Raw genomic sequence first — 21,517 nt, 5'->3', positions numbered from 1 at the left:
AGGGCCGCTGGAGCGACCTGGTGTAAAGGTTAGCGGGTGTCTGGGGTGATGCGGCTGACCGGCAGTTCCAGGAACCCTGCCAGCCGGAGAGGGGTTAGGCGGGTGTCCGGGGTGATGCGGCCAACCGGCAGTTCCAGGTGCACGGCCAGCCAAGAAGGGTTTCCCAGTCAGAGTTCAGTTCTTTCCTGATAAAGTACACATAGCAAAACAACAGATAGTAAGAGTCTGGGAGATCCCGTAAGCCATGAAAGGACCAAATCTGAAGTAAAAAGGAGTTAGCCAGGTAGTAGAGGGGTGGGGATTAGCCTTGGGGGTCTAGTATCCATGACAGTTACTAATGATTAAGCGCCACTAGGGGGTGTGAAACGCGTTAGCCAGTTTCATCTGTGGACCTCTTGTCATGTCTTTTATTTATTTGGAAATAAAGCTGAAAGCTGTTTTAAATACTTTTTTGTGAACTGGTGTAGTGCTTGCCTTTTTCTTGTTTTCTTTTTTGAATTATTTTTTATTGAAGAGAGCTTAGGCATACAGCATGGAAACAGTTACATACAGATAAATTGAAATTGTATAAGGACACACTTAATACATTCACAGTGGATATGGTAAGGAAAGCACATGACACTCAAAATTGAGAATAAAAGACATGAATTGCATGAATATAACACTATGAGCTGGTTTGCTACATATCTGTATACGAATAAAAGGCGAGCTTCCGAGACACGTGATATATTGGGCTATGATAAAAAGATATATGAAAATGCATTCAAGACAGATATAAGAAATATCTACTGTACATGCTCACCAAGGTTTTCTCATTATCTGTTACCCGAGCTCTCTTATTTTTTAACCTTTTTAAACTAAACCTAGAAATCAAAACAAACTTTAGTTTAATATGATTGGCATGCATATCTGGATATATTATCCAGCACAGAATGTTAGATATGATTGCAAATTGCAGAGACCCTATGCCTTACAAAGACAGGTATGGGACAAGTATTTTTTTGCAGGAATCATGTTATTAATTGGTAAAATGGTTTCCTGAGCAGAGTACAATTAATAATCTCACTACCTGATGCCACACTTCTACAAGCAAAGGCAAGTCTGGGTAAAACCCCAGTGTTAGAAGTTAACACAACCTGGTCAATTATTGCAGTTGTTCAAAAATTATCAGGTACCAGTCATGTCAGTAACATAAATGTGGAAAGCTTTGTCTATACCTTAAGAAAATAAATAGAATAAAAGTGAAATACACAGGGATATAAGCTATTTAAATATTTCCTGGCATATATGAACATTAACATATTAGTTTAACTTAGGCACAGTGATGGGACCATATGTCAAACGTTACTCTGCGGGTTGAATACCTGCAGTAGAAGGTCTAGGAGAGCCCCACTAAGATAAGTTTGCTTTAATGATATCTGCAGACGAACAGTATGGGAATAATCCCACTCAGGGAGTCTATAGCAGCTACTGAGCAAGTCTCTACTGTCAGATAATAGGAGGAAAACTGTGTTCCCAACAACAAACATCTCTAAACAGATGCACAATTTGCAAATCAGCATGTGTTGTACACATCCAGGCATGGGAAAATAAAAAGTAATTTTGGGAAAGAAGTATGAATCAGCGCTTATTTCTACCAGCCAAATACAAAAATGGTCCCTCTCACAAAGACCAATGGGTAGTTAGACAATAAAGAGAAAAAGTACTGGCGCTAACAGATATGGTATGTGATCAGGAAATAAATGAATAATTCTCAAATATGCATGAGGGAGTGATTACACCCAAAAGGAAATGGGAAATATATATTATATTTTTCAAGGTGACAATAGTAAATATAAATGGAATTTTACCACAAATAGTAACAATGCTATATCTTAAAGAAATAAAGACACAGGTCAAATATTATAAAAAAACTTACATATTTATTTAATATAATCAGATAAAAATGATAAAACCCTAAATAGGACAAGTAGTGTCTGGTGTAATTGTGGATAAAAGTATATAACCTAGCTCTAAGGATGAGCTCGAACAAGCAAATTACAATAGGTAGGTATTATAAAACTATCCTATACACTTCCTTGGGGCTTTTTCAAGAAGAAAAAGCCCCAAGGAAGGGGGGAAACGCGTTGAAGTTGGCCCATTGTTCTACTACCAAAGAAAAGAACTGTTTTATCCCAAGCGTGAATTTAAATACGCCTGGTGAGCTCTGTACTTGGAGCGGAACTTTCTTGGATACAGTCCAAACCTGAGCCCAGCTGTTGACGACCGCACGCAAACACGTAAGCGCAGACGTCACTGACACAGCCAAAGGAACCGGAACAGCCCCAGCAACCTGCACCGCACTCGCCATCATAGAGGACAGCGGTAGAGCAAGCGGTCTGCGACAGGAGTGAAAAGACCTAGAAAATTAAAGCTCAAACAAGGGGATTTCCCACAGTACTTGGAAACTGTTAAGAGTACACGGCTCCTGATAGCCACCCCCACCAACGGACATTTAGCCGGCAACTTTCAGGTACCCCTCTCATATGTTAGTGTGATCCAATACTCGCCAGAGCAAGATCAACTGCATATGAGAGTGAACTGTTCACATTTTCTACAGCAAATCCTGCTTGATCCTCTACCACTCACCCGTATATCTCCCCGTAGATCTCTGTTTCTTTGGGCAGCTAGTACCTTTGTATAATCTGTCTGAAAACCCCGCTGTATTTTATAATTTTTAACTGGACGTCCAGTCAGCTAGCATTATTCTGTACCTGATTTTTATCCTGCTACTTTTATTTACTAATATACATATTTTATACTTAGATGCTCTAGTCAGAGCTCTGTGACCACAATTGTTATTATTGTTATTTATTATTTTTTATCTAGGATTAGCCTGGTACCAGTGTATAGGATAGTTTTATAATACCTACCTATTGTAATTTGCTTGTTCGAGCTCATCCTTAGAGCTAGGTTATATACTTTTATCCACCATTACACCAGACACTACTTGTCCTATTTAGGGTTTTATCATTTTTATCTGATTATATTAAATAAATATGTAAGTTTTTTTATAATATTTGACCTGTGTCTTTATTTCTTTAAGATATAGCATTGTTACTACTTGTGGTAAAATTCCATTTATATTTACTATTGTCACCTTGAAAAATATAATATATATTTCCCATTTCCTTTTGGGTGTAATCACTCCCTCATGCATATTTGAGAATTACTCATTTATTTCCTGATCACATACCATAGCTGTTAGCGCCAGTACTTTTTCTCTTTATTGTCAAAATAAAAAGTAATAACACATAGGCTATGTAAGAAGCGACTAAAACTTAGCACAGATTACATATTACAATATACGAACTGTAGCTGGGTGTTTCTGAGAAAAGCAGATTAAATCGTAATTGATAGAGGTCCAAAAAAAAAAAAAAAAAAAAAATAAAATAAAAATAACCACAACAGTAAAGACACTTACAAAAATAGAACAATAACAATATGAACTGTCCAGTATGGCTACATACAAGATTTCGGCTGGAAATCCACGTGAAAGTTAAAGTGCTGTGGAACTTGGCAGCCTAGTTTGTCCAACTTGAAGAAGTAGATTAAATATTCTGGAGCATGTTAGCCAAAGTACCGTGAAAGTCCTCTCACTTATAGCCCTCCCGTTCTAGCTGATGCCTGCCCTGCCCAGGACCGATGATCGATGACCCAAATCTGGTCTCCATTCAGCACGATACACAGGGCAACAGATGAAGAGTCCCTTTCCTAAAGGATATGTGTTGCATGCAGGCAGGCATGATGGAGTTAGTGTGATATCAGGCCGTGTTCCATCTGGCCTCTCAGTGTTGCTGGAAAAGGAGCGCTGTGGAGGATGTGGATATCGGAGAGGTGCATTAGCAGCTAACCAGATGGTCACCTGTAGCGATGCTGCATCGAAAATTTGCCTGTTGCCCTGTTTTCCTGTTAGTGAGGTAAGGATCATGTCCGTCAATGAAAAAAAGGATGTGGAGACGATAGCGAACTCTGCAGGTGCAGCGGTATACTCGGCAGTGTGATGGGCTAAACAAACATCCCCCACGTCCTGAGTTAAAACAGCCGAATCTAGAAAGAGAAGTGTTGAGTCCGCAGTGTTAGTATTCGGTTGCAGCTGGGTGAGAGGTATCTTATGCGGGTCCAGTATGGGAAGGCAGGTCCGCACAATCACAGGGTTAACTTTTTGAAGACAGGGACTTTTAATAGCCTGGATGGTTTCCCTTAATGTCTCATAGCTATAGAACAAACGTTCAAATGCCGGCACAAGAATTTCAAATATCTGCACGGCCATACGTTTTTCCAACTCCATTGCTCTGGGCAGAGTCAGTCTGTACAAAATCCCACGTGGGTTACTGTTAAGTAAAGTGACCTCCGGGGAAGAAGAGAGTGGATTCCTTCTATCCGCTGGTAATTCCCGGACAGCTTCTCTGTCAAGGGAGATGCAGATGGCATGGAAGAAAGATGATGTGAAGGAGATTAAGAAATGTTTTCTCCGGAGCAACAAAAGCTTGCATCCATCTTCTAGAGCCGCCCACCGGAAGTCTCCTTGTTTTCTTACTATATTCTGTGTCTCAAATGAAAATATAGTTTTGTGTATTGTTAAGAGTTATGATGTAATTTATGAAATGTATACTAATACAAAGAAAATTTGATAATAGAAGTAAATTGGAAGTTTGTTTAAAATTGTATGCAATAATATTATATTACATAATATTATGTATTATATTTGTAAGAAATAAACTAGCTCTAGGATTACATAAAGTCCACTGCATTAGAAGAGTGTGAAAAGTGGAAATAAATTGCTGTTAATGTTAGGGATTATGCATTTAAAGGTTTACTGAACCAGCAGTTTTAAAGTGTAATTGCACCATATCAGTTATGCAAGGATGTAAATGTGCATGTCACAATTTTATTTTACATGTAATCTTCTTATTATCCATAAAGGGACAGTTTACCCAAATTGTTAACTAATTTTAATTTGTTTAGCATGCCAAGATAAACCGATTGCTGTGCTGCATTTATTTTATTTTGTTTTATAAATCATTAAAATCGTTTTTGAATCATCCGCTTTTTGGGCTGCTGCCAATACCCATCTCTATATTTTTTGGCCGTGTGGCCACTCAACCACAGTCCCTTCAGTGCAGGGTGCATGCTCCAGCCCCCATGGTGATGTTACCGCAAGTGTGAACACAGACGTGCCCTCAATAAAAAGCTTGTCCTTGTTCAGCGGTGGAATCAAATTTCTTGCCACTTGCATATTGTCAGTCATCCAAGGGACACATCAGCTTTACTGAACCATTTACTAATGATTTATACACTAGGCGCAAACTACTCTGAGCGTGTTCATATTTAGTCCCTAAATATTCAAGTTATGCTTATGTGTATTGCCACGCATTTGCTGCAACACAGCGCCTCCAACTCTCTAAAACGTACAGTAACCGAGAATGTCTGGATCTGCCAGGCACTTCAGCTACTGCTCTGTTGTTTGAAGCAGAAGGTTGAGGAATTCGGGGAACAGGGAGGAACGTACCGCTATGCGCACCCATATATGGAAATAGTTCACTTAGTTTCCATGTACTAAATATTTAATTTATTGGTTTGTGTTTATTTTATATATATATTGCATGCTCACTGATGACGGGTGCCTGAGAGGTGTATGTCTGCAGTGCAAAACATGTTGTACTATGTATAACAGTTGCTGGGCACATTACTTTCCTTGGGCAGCTTGCAAGGGTTCTGACAGTTGTTGACAAACTAAGCCCGGGAGTCCGCCCACGTCATTGCACGCTCACCGATGAGGACGCGCTTGTGACACATATTACGCAAAATTAATTATTCATGTATATCATAATTTGAGCCATTGTGATTGGTCAAGGGGCAGCTTAACATGCCACTGTTGCCCAGCCCTTTTATCCGGGCATTCTGGGATTATCCAGGACAACATTCTGGAAATAATGAAAACTGGTAAAAAATAAAAAAGTTTTACTCCAACAATATTTATATGTATTACTGTGTTATTTGTTATAATTCTGTTGCTGATGATATGTAAACTACCAAGTATGAGTGTACTGGTCCTTTAAAGGGATAGTCAACTCCAAAAATGTTATTGTTTAAAAAGATAATCCCTTTATTACCCATTCTCCAGTTTTGCACACCAAACATGGTTATATTAATATACTTTTAACCTCTGTGATTACCTTGTATCTAAGCCTCTTATGAGAGCCCACTTATCTCATGGCTATTTATTTATTATCTATTGACTTGCATTTTAGCCAATTAGTGCAGTGTCAGCCACAACTCCACGGGAGAGAGCACAATGTTATCTATATGGCCCACATGGATTAGTAGTCTCTTGTTGTGAAAAACTTATAAAAAAGCATGCTTAGAAACAGGCAGAAATTTAGAGGTTTAAATGTTATAAACTATATTAAAGGACCAGTAAAAATAGTTAATTTGCATAATCAACAAATGCACAATAACAAGACAATACAATAGCACTTACTCTGAACTTCAAATGAATAGTAGATTTTTTTCTAACAAATTTCAAAGTTATGTATATTTCCACTTCTCCTGTACCATGTAACAGCCATCAGCCAATACCAAATGCATACACATATATTCTGTGAATTCTTGCACATCCACATTTATTTAATGGAAGTAAATTGGAAAGTTGTTTAAAATTGCATGCTCTATCTGAATCAATAATATTTATTTTCACCTGTGTGTCCCTTTAATATAATACAATTGGTTGTGCAAAGCTAGGGAATGGGTAGTAAAGGTGTTATCTATCTTTTTAGACAGTGTCAATTTTGGTGTTGACTGTCCCTTTAAGGCTCCACAAGGTTCAAGGCTTCACAGATCTCATCTTCAATGACATCTGTGCCGCAGTCACAAGCCCATCCCAAACCCCGCCCTTTTTACAGCACAACCCACCAAACCCCTTTGTCTTTAAAGGGACAGTAAACTGTGATGTACAACTGCAGTAGCATTGTTACTACTCACTATACTAGACATGAGCATTCGGCTATTTCGGGACGGTTCAAATGCGGAAGATGCTGGCCACAAGCCACATTTGACTATTTTCAGAACCGGATTTATTCTTGTGAGAGTACAACACACTAAGATCTGTGCAAATCCAGGTCAACATGGTGAATAGTAACCATTATTTTGTATTTGTTTTCTTGCAGTTTAATGTCCCTTTAAGCCCAGTCCCAGCATCAGAATTTGAAATGTTGGAGGAATATAGCTATATTATAAACAAATCATTTTATTTTTTTAACTAAGGTAAATTTGCCAAAAAATCTTATATATAACATTATATGATTAAATACAAATAAACTGTGATTGATTAAAATGATCTTCAGCACATGAGAAAGCTATTATTAAAATGTTTAAGAGCTTTCATATGTAAGGTGTGCTGAAGTAAACAGCTTTGCTAAAAGGGAAACATAATTATTGCCGAAACAAAATCCTGACTAAATTATCAGCTGTTTGTCTTTAGAACTAAGTACTGGTGAATTATCACAAAAACTAAACTGTTCAGTAATAGAGGGAGGTATTTATCAGATCTAATGAGAAGCTTTGCCATACATAGGATTTTTAAATTTCAGTGTTGTATATATTTCAAGCAGAAAATGCAGTGATCAATGCTAAAAAAAAACTATCCTGGATTAGTTATAAGGCAAGGTAGGATACTGCCTATGGGCCCCTTCACTCAAGACACCTGCTTGGTTGCTTATGTGATGCAACATTACAACTCACTTATTCATTGTTTTACTTATTTGTTCTGCAATTTGTGCTACAAAGTTCAGACAATCACAGGATGCACTTGTAATTATAAGGTGTTTATTATCTACAAAAATGTTTGCTGTCTTGTTATAGCATAACATACCAGCTAAGTCTAAACATTTTAAAACAAATTAGGATCTTGTTTGCTGCAATTGTTTTTCAAAGTCCAAACTCCACCCATAATTTGTGCTTGAGTCTTCAAAAATCACAGATAGCCACAGTCAGAATAAAATGCATTGTTTTGGTAACTGCTAAAGCCAGTAAGGAAAATGTATGTTGCAGGGTTAGCTTTGAAATGTTTGCAGTGTTCTGAATATTTGAAAATGCTCAATTGTCAGAGCTAAAATATAGGAAAGGTGTGCAAAATAAATAATGAAAGTGTTGTATAAAGTTGTTTTACTATACATAACTAAACAATTTATATTAAAATATCAAGGTGTTTACTCTCCATGTAAATAGAGCACTGGGCACACATGGATTTGAAAAGCATTCAGGAAACCTGAGCACCCTATTTCTATGGAAACTAGATATGTAAATCTGACACCTACACACCTGTAATTATTTAGTGAAGTGTAAATGCAAATATCCAGGGCTTGCTCTGAAGTCATTAAAAGCGACAGTTACTGTAAAATTGGTTTAATGTGTTTCCAACGACTTGTTATACCAGCAGTATAAAAAGTATGAAAAATTGCTGATTTTGGTTTATTTATGTATATGAAATAGCTATTTTGGTTCTTTGGCACCACAATGCATTAAAATGGGCTGTGCTTGTAGGGCGATCAGATATCCTTATTTTATCACTTTCTATACACACAGATGCTTCCTTATCTTATCCCTGTATTTATACCAAAGCCCAATACTTGGAACAATTTTAACCTATTACTCCCACTGGGAGTGCAATGCCTTCTGCAGGCTATGGTTACATAGTGTTTCTATAGCTAATACTTAAGTATTACAATTTTCAGCATAGGTGGGGATACCACAGGCAAAAAAATTGATATGTCAAATGCCAAAATAAAGATAAAGAACTATTTGTAAACAATTTAATACACTCTGGTGGGTAAACTTGATCATTGGAAACAAATTAAAGGGGAGACAATTTTACATTACACTGTCCCTTTAAAATGTATATATAATTCTACTTAGTAATTATGCAACTAATCGGAAAATGTCCTGAACTAAACCTTAGATTATAAATACAGCATTATTTTTTCTACACTTGATAATTTTTACTATAATTAAAATACATGCGTGTGATTATCTCCTAATTCATTAGTAATATGATAATCAGACTGAAGCTACCTATTAATATGATGTCATCTACTGGTGACATCACTCCTACCTCATTTCCTGAGAGGAACAGACTACAAAATCTTCAGGAGTCAGAGAGACAGTAACACATGCTCTGCATTGGAGACATTTTCAGACAATCAAGAGAGCACATTTTCTTTGCATATATTCATCATGACAGTGAAACAACTTATACTCATTCTGGGATTTAGCTCTATGATCTGTTGGGATTTTTCTCATTCCTTAAATTGTGTCTACTGTGAATTTTCAACCAAGCCAACTTGCTTTGAAGTTAAGATGGGCTGTAAGAATGGGGAGCAGTGCTTCTCAGGAACTGGCAAGCAGATTGGACTCAGTATTCTCTTCAACAAAGGATGTACCAAAGTGGATAATTGTGAGAATTCTGAAGAGATACATTTTACTGGATTAAGCTACAACATGAGCTACGAGTGCTGCAACTCTGATATGTGCAATGGTTCATTTTCTGAAGAGGGCTCTCTTCTCTCGGTATTGATAGTGGGCATTACCCTACTGCTAGGCTTCCTGTGACAACAGGTGACATTTGACATATTTTTGAATTGGAACTGAAGCACAGTAAGCAGATCAGAGGCTCTCAATTAAAACTAAGTACATTTAACGATGGAGCTAATAACATAGAATACATATTTTTTTCTGTAAGCTGCATTTTAACTTCCATACATCCTAAATTGTTTTGATACTGACTTCAGCTTATAAAGAGTGTGCAGATAATTAAAGAGACAGATGCCTTAGAATTATCAGTGTTCTGTAAATAGATATGCAAGCTGTGTGTGTATAGCTATAAATGTTTTTTTTTCTGCTTGCAACAAGTATGATGTCTATCTCTCTTCAAGCTTTTGTACACAAGCTGAAAATGTTTAAAATAAAAATGACTAAAAAACAAACATTTGTGGTGTTAAGTCTAACATAATCTTACTTTGAAAATATGTTATGTTTGTGTAACCAACACCTCAGTCATCTTTGTTTAGGAGTTAGCAACAGCATTGGTGTTCTAGATCTTTTCTAATTATTACCTTTTGTATAGCTGTATGTGCCAACAAAAACACTTAAAGCAACTTGATACCCAATTTTTTTCCCCATGATTCAAATGGATCATACAACTTTCCAATTTGCTAATATCGAATTTGCTTCATTTTCTTGGTATCATTTGTGGAAGGAGCAGTAATACGCTACTTGGAGCTATCTGAAAGCCAATGACTAGGCGTATATGTACAGCTACCAATCGGCAGCTTTTTTTCTGAGCCTACCTAGGTATACTTTTCACCAAAGGATACAAAGAGAATGTAACAAATTAGATAATAGAAATAATTTGAAAATGTATGTAAGCTCGCTCTATCTAAATAATGAAAGAGAAAATATCTTTCCTACAGAATTCAAACGTGTATTTTTGTGATCAATTACAGTTTCTGTAAATTTGTTTTTAATACTCCTAAACTTTCATGGCTCAGATACAGAGTCCAATTTACCTTTTTAACTCAAGTTTACTTTTCTTATTAAATGTAACTTGTTCTCCCTCGCTCTTTTCCATGAGAGCATATTGAGGTAGGCGCAGGGGTGTGCACATGACTTGAGCACTATATGGCAGCAATCTTAGCCTTTGTTACAATATTATACATAGTGCTCCTCAAGAATATATATATATATATATATATATATATATATATATATATATATATATATATATATATATATATATATATATAAATTTTTTTTTTTTTTTTAAAAAAGACAAATCCTTTTCTGACATTTCAGTCTTTCAAGAAATCCTGCCTAGCCATAATTCCACTTCATCAAAGAGTATAAATGCAAACACACTTTATTTTTTCTTTTAATATATATCCCAAAAAAGGAACAGAAAAACAATGTGGTAAAACAATGGTTGTTTAGACTGATTCTAATTAGAAATCGCTGTAATAAAGCTGTAAATTTTATTTGAAATATTTGTGTAGGGGAATCAAAATTTTTTTTTTTTTTTTTTTCAATTTATGGAAATCGTTACTTTTAAGTCAGAAAAATTTAGGTTAATATATGTAAATGTTAATTCTAATTCAACCCACCCAAAGTTAATTGAATCATTCGGAGTGGTGATAACAGCAGCATTTATAGAATGCATTTGTGTCGGTTGTGAGATAGAGAAGGAGAAAAAGGAAAAAATAAATAAATATATATATATATTATGATTGCTCTGCCTAAATCTCACGAACAATGCTTTATTTCCAGGAACTTGTGCTATACTGTGTGTATATATAATTGTGATTATTAGTTAAATGTGAAGAACATATTTCTATGGATCCACTGTATGTCTCACATGAAAAAGGAGATAACTCTGTGTGTTGCACATGAGGGGACGGGCATACAAAAATAAGTACTGGTGGGATTCGATGTGGCCCTAGACAACCCTAGTAAACATTTATAAAGAAAATGCTGCTAATTCTACTCAATGAAGAAAACCAGTTATTTACAAGATGCAACAATGCTGCTGTTTCCAGTCATATAACTCAACCAGCTACTGGCGGCACAGGCCAAGCCTTAAACTGAGGGTTCATTTTATCTAATGTTCATACAAGGATCGCTTACTTGTCTTCATATTTTTTCCTGAGATTTATACTCTAATTGTTTAGACATTACTGTATTTTCCTTTATTGCTGAATGTATGAACACCTAACGGTTATATTTACATGTCAATGTATCCCTAGGTCAGGGATGTTGCCCTTTTATACTAGTGAAATTAGTCCTACACACCAATTTTATTTTGTGATATAGAAATTTTTTTTTTCTTAAAATTTTGTAAACTATATGTAATTCATTTTTAATATTTAAAAAAAAAATTCTCTGCTAAATATTTTTCTTTTTGTCTCAATTGTCTCACTTAATATTAAAGGGCAGTAAACTCCAAAATGAAATTTAAAGTTATATGAAACCCAAAAATGGTCTCTTGTGATTCAGTCGAAACTTACTATTTAAAAAAAATACAATTTTTACTTCTATTATCAAATTTGCTTTATTCCCATGCTATTCTGTGTTGAAGAGATAACTAAGTAGGCATCTGGAGCACTATATGGTAGGAAATAGTGCTGCCCTCTAGTGCTCTTGCAAATGGATAATGGTTTTTGCAAAACTGCTGCCATATAGTGCTTCAGAGATGGGCCAGCTCCTAACAATACTTCCCTGGTTTTCAACAAAAGATACCTGTATCTCAGATTTATCACCATGTATTGCTGTGTTTGCCTTCTATTTCTGTGATGTAAAGACAAAAACAAGGACAAAGGTGCCACATGTGTAGATCAATAAAGACCAAAATAATCCAAATATGGTCAAACACAGGGTACTCACAAGTGGGATGGCACTCAGTTGTGCTGGTAGAGGCAGGCTGGTATTCTGCAGCAAACCAGCTGGCTGATATAGTGGAGTCCTCACCAGAACTTTATATCCCAATGACACTGGATCTCTGGAACTGGAGCAGAGCTTTATATCCAAATGACTCTGGAACTAGGAGAAGGATATGGAGAGGAGGGCTATTGTGCCCTTTAGGTTACTGAAAATGAGTCTTTAACACCAACCACCAAGCTTGTGTATAGTTAAAAATAGTATTTATTATAAAAATACCAAAGGTATAACAAACTATTGTAGCTGGATGTATAAAAAAATCTCCTTAATACATTTACAAAGTATACCATATATATTTTGATATTCTGTGTTTATTTGGTTTAGCGCCTCCTATAGGAACTAAGTGGTATTGTTTAGATACCAACACTCCTTGTTTTTTAGTTTGCCTTCTATTGCCTTTTCTCTCCATTTCTCCCAAAATTGTCTAGTTTGTCTTGCACAACTACAAAATAATGACACTACTAGAGAGAAATTTATTTTTGTTGCATTCATACTGCCACCTGAACACATTGAAACAATAACAAATGTATGTACCAACACATTTGTTCTTGTATTATAATAAAATTTACCTACACAGGTGGTAAGGGGGCTAGTTGTAGTGAGGGGTATGGTGGTTAAGTGCATTGTGTGGTCCAGCTGTAAGGTGATTAGTAAAAACATGTTTAATGGTTAGGTTTGGGGGCTATGGGGCATTTTGTTTGCTTCTAAAGAAATTGGTTAACAAACATACATGTTGTTAAAAAAAAAAATCTTCTGAAACAAAGTGCCTAAGGAACTAGAGATGAACCAGATTTCTTGAAACATTTTAGAACAATTGATTCGTCTGAAACACATTTTTCTCCCATGCACAAGTCTAGCCACTATTCATCCTATTGTAGTTCTCCTATTTCAGTAGCTTAAAGGTGCCAGACGCTGAAACTCAGCCTCTTTAAACTGGGCTCTGCCATCTTGGAGCTTAGGTATTCTCAAACCCAGTGACATAAGTGGTACAAACTTACAGATCAGTATGTTGCCAGCTTTATAACAACAGTAACAATTTATTGGGGTTAATGTGCATGATACTTTATTATCTGTTATTTGTAGAGCACCAACAGCTTCCACTGTGCTATAAACACAGTTCTAATGTACAAAGTTGCATTTATTGGAGACAAATGGTAGAGGGCTCCGCCATAAGTTGCACTGTTTTAAATCAGCACTCATGAAGGTGATCTACAAAACAGCTGGGCTCATAGGCTTACAAGCTAAGGGGGTATAGGGGATTTAAAAAAGTAGAGGAACTGAGTTAGCAAAATGTTAGTGAATATTGTATTCATCTCTGAAGAATATAGTCCTTAAGGAGCACTTTATACTTTGAAAACAAGGGGAAAGTCATGTGGACAGAGGCTGGGAGTTCCACAAGATAGGGACCAATCTGGAGAAGTCCTGTAGATGGGAATGTGAAGAGTTAACAAGAGAGGATGAAAGGAGGAGGTCATTAGCAGAGCAAAGTGGGTGAGAGGGAGGGTATCTGGAGATGAGGTCTGAGAAATAGGGGGGATCAGTGTTATTGAGGGCCTTAAATTACAGAGTCTGGATTGTGTGACTTATTCTGGAGGTGAGAGGAAGCCAGTGAAAGGATTGGCAGAGAGGTGCAGAAGATAAGTGTCTTGTAAGGAAGATCTGCCAGGCAGTGGCATTCATTGTGGATTATAAAGGAGATAGTCAAGATGGGAGAGGATGAGAGAGTGGATTAGTTGTGTTTTGGTGAGAAAGTGGCAAATTATGGAGATATTTTTAAGGTGGAAACAGCAGGAATTGGCCAAAGACTAGATGTTGAGAGTGAAATATATATCAGATTCAGGTGTGGCCCCAGGACATTGGGCATGTGGGGTTGGGGTGATGCTATTATCAACAGTTATAGAAAGTTGGGGGAGAGTGATTTTGGAAGAAGGGGGGTAAATAAGGAACTCTGATTTGGAGAGATTTAGTTTAAGGTACTGAGAGGACGTCCAGGATGAAATATTAGAAAGACATTTAGTGACACGAGTTAAAGGGGCACTGAACCCAAATTTATTCTTTTGTGATTCAGAGCATGCAATTTTAAGCAATGTTCTAATTTACTGCTATTATCAAATTTTCTTTGTTCTCTTGCTATCTTTATTTGAAAAGAAGACATCTAAGCTTTTTTCTTGGTTCAGACCTCTGGACAGCATTTTTTATTGGTGGATGAATTTATCCACCAATCAGCAAGGACAACCCAGGTTGTTCACCAAAAATGGGCCGGCATCTAAACTTACATTCTTACATTTCAAATAAAGATATCAAGAGAGTAAAGAAAATATGAGTAAATTAGAAAGTTGCTTAAAATTTCATGCTCTATCTGAATCACATAAGAAAAAAATTTGGGTTCAGTGTCCCTTTAACGAGGAAGGGATAGGTCTGGTGCAGAGAGGTAGATTTGGGTATTATAAGCATACAAATAATATTAAAACCCATGGGACTTTATTAAGGAACTGAAGGATGACATATAAATTAAGAAGAGAAAGGGACCAAGGACAGAGTCTTGTGGTACCCCAACAGAAAGTGGTAAATGGGCAGAGGATGCACCAGAGAAGGCTTCACTAAAGGTATGATTAGACATGTAGAAGGAAAATCAGGAGAGGGCTTTGTCACAGATGCCAAAGGATTTGAGATTTTGGAGCATGAGAGGGTGGTCAACAGTATTAAAGGCTGCAGACAGATCATGAATGATTGTGTGTATGATACAGTATGTAAACTTTATATGTTTCCAATTTTTTTTTAACACAGTTTTAAAGTTACACAAATTATTTAATAAACAATAACTATGTAACCACTGCCAAAATGGAAAGCTCCTGCCTGTACTGTACAACCTAGTTTGACCTCGCCTGAAGCACAGTTATCAAAAAGCTAAGCATCCTCGTGGATCTGTAAATGCACACCGCTTCAGTAACAGAGTTTGGAAATACCTGTGCTCTAACATGGCAGCCCCCAGTCCAAAGCGGAGGAGTTGCATCATCTGGCAACTTTAAGGGGTTAAAATAGGAGAATGTTTTTGAAGAGAGCTGCAGATGCAGATGGAAAAGCAATAGAATGACGAGAGTAATCATTCTACTGTAGTTGTGCTCAGCAGTTTAATTTCCATTAACTGGTTAATCTTGTTTGTAAAAATTAAATGTCTGTTTTATTGTTGATCCATTGTGGATTGTTGAATCCTCCCCAATATCTGCTACCTGCTCTATGAGAGACAAAGAAGTACAAATCACTAATTTGCTTTTTGTTACATTCTTTCCTGTTTTATAGTTTCACATGGAGTGACTCACGTCTAGAAAGAAACATCATCACGCTGCTAACAGGAGAAATAACTGACTCATTCGATAATGAATTTCGAACATTATTTGCTGCTTCCCGACCATTGCAGAGATATGATTTTATTAAAGGCCCTAAAAACGATGTTGGTATGAGAGAACCAGTTCCCTCTCCTGCAATAACAATGTCTGAGTTATCTGAAAATGTGAGTTATACTGCACGTCCTTTGCCAGTGGTTGCGGAACCCTATACAAATGGTTTTTCTTCTCCTCAGAAGTTTAGTACCATTGGGACTTTACAGCCAACAGAGGTTATTGTGGCTCCTTTTGCACCTCCACCTAATGGAAAAGAGTTATCTAAAAGTATTAATAAGATAGCAGAGCGTCGAACAGTAATTCCACCAGCAGTGAAGAGCATTGGTGCAGATGCTGCACAAAATTCTTCAGTTACCGCTACAGAAACTTTAAATGTTCCAGACTACAGCATTCGCCATCGTTTAGCTGCCTGTCGTAACTTTGAAGGCCCTACGCTACAGTTACGAGGTGGCCAGGATTCACATAGCGCTCTTAGTGATATCCTAAAGAATGTGCAGCGTTCAAGACTGTCTGTAGCTAAAACAATAGGAGCAAGGCCCAGCAAATCTCTATGGGATCTTAGCCGACTCTCCCAAATGTCTGGCTGTACTGGGGAAACAAATGCAACACAGATGGAGCTTGGAGAAGATGCAAAGGTTAGTACAGCTTATATTGAGTTAGTAGCTAAAAATTAGGGATGGGCGAATGTGTTTATATCCAAATTCGAATGTTAGAACGAATGTTATTGTAGAAATTCGATTTACATAATAGAATGTTGATAAGAACGAATATTCTTAAAAATTCGATTTTCGAATGTTATTTACAGTTTTCGAATGTCACATTGTAGACTAGAAACACTATTTCGAATGTCACATTCGAATTGAATATCACATTCGAATTGAATGTCACATTCGAATTCGAATATTACATTTATAAAACACAGTATTAGACTAGAAATACTATTTCAAATTCGAATGTGACATTCGAATTCGAATGTAGCATTCAAATTCGAATATTACATTTATTAAACACAGTTGTAGACAAGAAATACTATTTCAAATTCGAATGTCACATTCAAATTCGAATATTACATTTCGAAATTGAATGAATACATAGCTAAACATTCTATTATTCGAACAAATATTTTCGAATTTTATTGAAAAATTTGAAAATGAAAATTCGAAAATAGAATGTTAAAATTTTATATAAACATTCGAAATTCGATTAGAACGAACGAATGTATCAAAATTCGTTTTAAATTTAGAATTTTTAGAAACATTCGCCCATCCCTACTAAAAATCCATTGAAAATTAACCAGACTACTAATTCTATTGTTATAAATTCCCATATACTTTTCACCAAAATAAATTAATGTATTATATGGAAGGGACAGTTTATACTCCTTTTTTTTAAATCTCAAAAGCCTTTACAGAATCATTGTTTTTAAAGTGTTAAAGGGACAGTAAACCCCTTTTAGTTACAAGATTCTTTGTGCATACCGATTGATGGCCAGCTTACGAGTGGAATGCAAAATTGCGCTTTCACAAGAACGTTATTTGCATCCACTCATAATATCAGCACATGCAATTGTGCGCTGGTATTTGAAGTGGCCTGCAATGCAAACGCAACCTCACGTTTGCATTGCATGGAAGCTTTGCACTCAATAGTGCACGCTTCCATAAGCTCTAATGGGAGCCTTGTTCTCATGCCGGCATGAGAACCTAGCACAGCGGAGGGGGTAAGTCACACAGTGATGGGCAGCAGATCTTAAATATATATGTATATGAATAAATACATATATATATTTATTTGTTCATATGTGTATATACATATATATTTGTTCATATGTGTATATACATATATATTTATTTGTTCATATGTGTATATACATATATATTTATTTGTTCATATGTGTATATACATACATATATATTTATTTGTTCATATGTGTATATACATATATATTTATTTGTTCATATGTGTATATACATATATATTTATGTGTTAATATGTGTATATACATACATATATATTTGTTCATATGTGTATATACATATATATTTATTTGTTCATATGTGTATATACATATATATTTATTTGTTCATATGTGTATATACATACATATATATTTGTTCATATGTGTATATACATACATATATATTTGTTCATATGTGTATATACATACATATATATTTGTTCATATGTGTATATACATACATATATATTTGTTCATATGTGTATATACATATATATTTATTTGTTCATATGTGTATATACATATATATTTACAGGGAACACACAGTTCCCCAAAGACCACAATGTAAAGGCACTAATCAGTGCTGTTTTTTTTCTAACACCCCACACCCGTCAACTTTAAAAATATCGCAATATATATTAGAAACGAATTACAACCGGTAAAGATAGGAGCGCAAAAAATGCTGATTTCTCTATATGCGGATGACATTTTACTCTTTCTGCAAGATACAGCTACCTGCATCCCACAACTTTTGCTGATGATCGAAAAATTCAGCTCATTTACAGGCTATAAAATAAATCCTGCAAAATCTGAAATATTATGGTTAAATAAAACCGAGGCGAGTGAGAATACAATCTTTAAAGAAGTCCAATATATTAACTAGGGATGCACCGAAATTTCGGCCACCGAAAATTTCGGCCGAAAATGGGCCTATTCCATTTCGGCCGAAAGAGGGGAAAACCGGCCGAAAATTGCATGTTTTATTTGAAATTAAATTGACCCCTATGCACCATAAAATCAACCCCTGGCAGCCAGATTTGTATCCCTCTAAGTGTCCTCCCCCGTGCCTCACTGACCACAATAAGTAGTTAGAAGACGCATCTTAATTTCGCCCCGTGTGGCTGGGTTATTTCTAGGCCATATTCAACTTTAACTACATGCCCCAGAAGGCCTTGCGGGTAGAGGGGGTGCGGCACTGTGGGCTGTTCACTAACTTGAAGCAGAGCGGCAGAGTGGGAGAGGGAACTTGCCGTGTCAGATGACATTTATGACACTTGCCTGCAGAGCCATATAGTTACTTGTAAGGGATCCTCCGGTCAGTGAGTGTGTGAAAGGCTAACACGTATATTTACCCTTATCTGGCTCCCTGTCTAACTGTGACTTTATTTGAAAAAGCAGCTCATTGAGTCCTGCACAAATAAAGTCACGATTAGACAGGGAGCCAGATAAGGGAAAATATACGTATGATCCTTTCACACACTCACTGACCGGAGGATCCCTTACAAGTAACTATATGGCTCTGCAGGCAAGTGTCATAAATTTCATCTGACACGGCAAGTTTACTGTGTAAACAGACAGAGCGGGCTGCAGCGTGGTTTCAATACAAGCAGCCGTTACCTCCTCCTCCTGAGTCCTGCACAAGGAGCTGCTTTTACAAAAGTGTCACCGCCAGACAGGGAGCCCAGTCCAGATAAGAATGAATTATATGCAATATGTAGGGGCCGTTTGCACACTGACAGTCCAATCCACAAGCACTGGTAATACAATCTCTTGCATTCCTCTGTGTCTCAGTACCATGCTTAACCCCATGCTGCCTGCTGTGTACCTCAATGCAGATTAATATGTGTATATATATATATATATATATATATACACACATATTATATATATATATATATATATATATATATACACACACATATTTATATATATATATATATATATATATATAATATGTGTGTGTATATATATATATATATATATATATATATATATATATATATATATATATATAATATGTGTGTATATATATATATATATATATATATATATACACAATATATGTGTATGTGTATGTGTATATATATATATATATATATATATGTGTGTGTATATATATATATATATATATATATATTTATATTAATATATATTATATATATATATATATATATATAAATAAATTAAAAGTCTTATATTAATAAAATTATAGAAAAAAACTGTTTTAAAATAATTTGGGGGAAAAAGTCATTTTCGGTTTCGGTTTTCGGCCAAGGGCATCCTAAATTTTCGGTTTCGGTTTCGGTCTAGAATTTTCATTTCGGTGCATCCCTAATATTAACTATCTTGGGATTAAAATTGGGAGGAATCAGGGTGAGTGGTATCAGCTGAACTATAAAGACTTATTTGATAATATCCAAACAGATTTAGGAAGATGGAACATGTACTATTTGTCATTATCTGCCCGGATTATATTGATAAAAACGATTTTTTTTCCCCAAAGTGTTATTCCTGCTTCAAAATCTACCCTTAGTGATCAGAAAGAAAGATATAGATAGATACAATAGAGCATGCTCACTTTTTATTTGGGGTAAGCGGAAGGCGTGCATTTCCATAGAAAAGTTAAGCTATACAAAACAATTTGGCGGACTTGCTTTCCCCAATATCAGATATTATAATTACGTCACACTGAATAAATTCGGAATAGACTGGCTGACTGAGGCAGAGTATGTTACTTACTATAAGCTGGAAACTGAAATAGTGAAACCGTTTAACCTGCAAGCATTACTGCATTGCCCATACAATCGCTTACCAAGCAATGTGGCTAATCTAGTAACATTCACTAGGACAAGAATATCAGGTGTCGGCGTTGCTTCCTATTGTTGGGTGCGTAGATTTCTCACCAGGGTTACATAATAGGGTATTTCGAGAATGGCAGGAAAGGGGCCTGAGATATTACTCACAAATGAGAACGGGGCAGGAGGGTATAATACGGACCTTTGAAAGTCTGGTGGCTGATTATAATCTCCCCGCTAAACACTTTTATACATACTTACAAGTTCGACATTATATAGAAGCACAAATAGCGAAACATGGTTTGGACTGGAGTCAGTCAGCTGTTGATCCAAGTTTAAAACTTTATAGGGCGGGAGTGCGCTCAATAGCTATATGGTATCAGAATATAATGAAGAGGCTAGGACAGAGACATGTTAATCAGAGCACCGAAAAATTCCATAAATATTTTGCCTCTCTACAAAGCGAAGACATTTTGGATAGCATTAAAATGGTAGAAGAAGCCACCGAGAGAATTAGTTGGCGAGAGTCACAGGCGAAACTTATTAATCATTTTTACTTAACCCCAGAGAGAATTAGTGGTTGGGCCAGAGCCCCTCAGATTAATTGTTATAAATGGAATCACGCTAATGCAAATCTGATGCATTGTTTATGGAGCTGTCCTAAAGTACATCAATATTGGCTGAGAACTCAGTTTTGGCTTAATAAATATTTAAATGTTAAAGTAAAACTTGAAGCAATACAGATATTTCTCTTGTTAAGTGTAGTCAGTCCACGGGTCATCCATTACTTATGGGATTATATCTCTTCCCCAACAGGAAGTTGCAAGAGGATCACCCAAGCAGAGTTGCTATATAGCTCCTCCCCTCACATGTCATACCCAGTCATTCTCTTGCAACCTAACTAAAGATAGGTCGTTGTGAGAGGTCTGTGGTGTTTTTAAACTTAGTTTATTTCTTCAATCAAAAGTTTGTTATTTTAAATGGCACCGGAGTGTGCTGTTTGTTTCTCAGGCAGCATTAGAAGAAGAATCTGCCTGCGTTTTCTATGATCTTAGCAGACG

General features: G+C 36.1%; 1 protein-coding gene across 1 annotated transcript in view; it reads left to right on the top strand.

The window, feature by feature from the left end:
• The window catches only part of FAM83E (family with sequence similarity 83 member E), a 139,521-nt gene that overhangs the window by 72,724 nt on the left and 45,280 nt on the right, over nucleotides 1–21,517 (top strand). Inside the window, exon 5 of the mRNA XM_053690658.1 lies at nucleotides 15,826–16,561. Coding sequence (XP_053546633.1) covers nucleotides 15,826–16,561 — 736 coding nt within the window. The remainder of the gene's footprint in view (nucleotides 1–15,825; nucleotides 16,562–21,517) is intronic.

The sequence above is a fragment of the Bombina bombina genome, chromosome 8, assembly GCF_027579735.1.
Source record: "Bombina bombina isolate aBomBom1 chromosome 8, aBomBom1.pri, whole genome shotgun sequence".
Lineage (NCBI taxonomy): Eukaryota > Metazoa > Chordata > Amphibia > Anura > Bombinatoridae > Bombina > Bombina bombina.
Note: the sequence above shows the minus strand (reverse complement) of the source record. Positions and strands in the feature narration are given on the sequence as shown.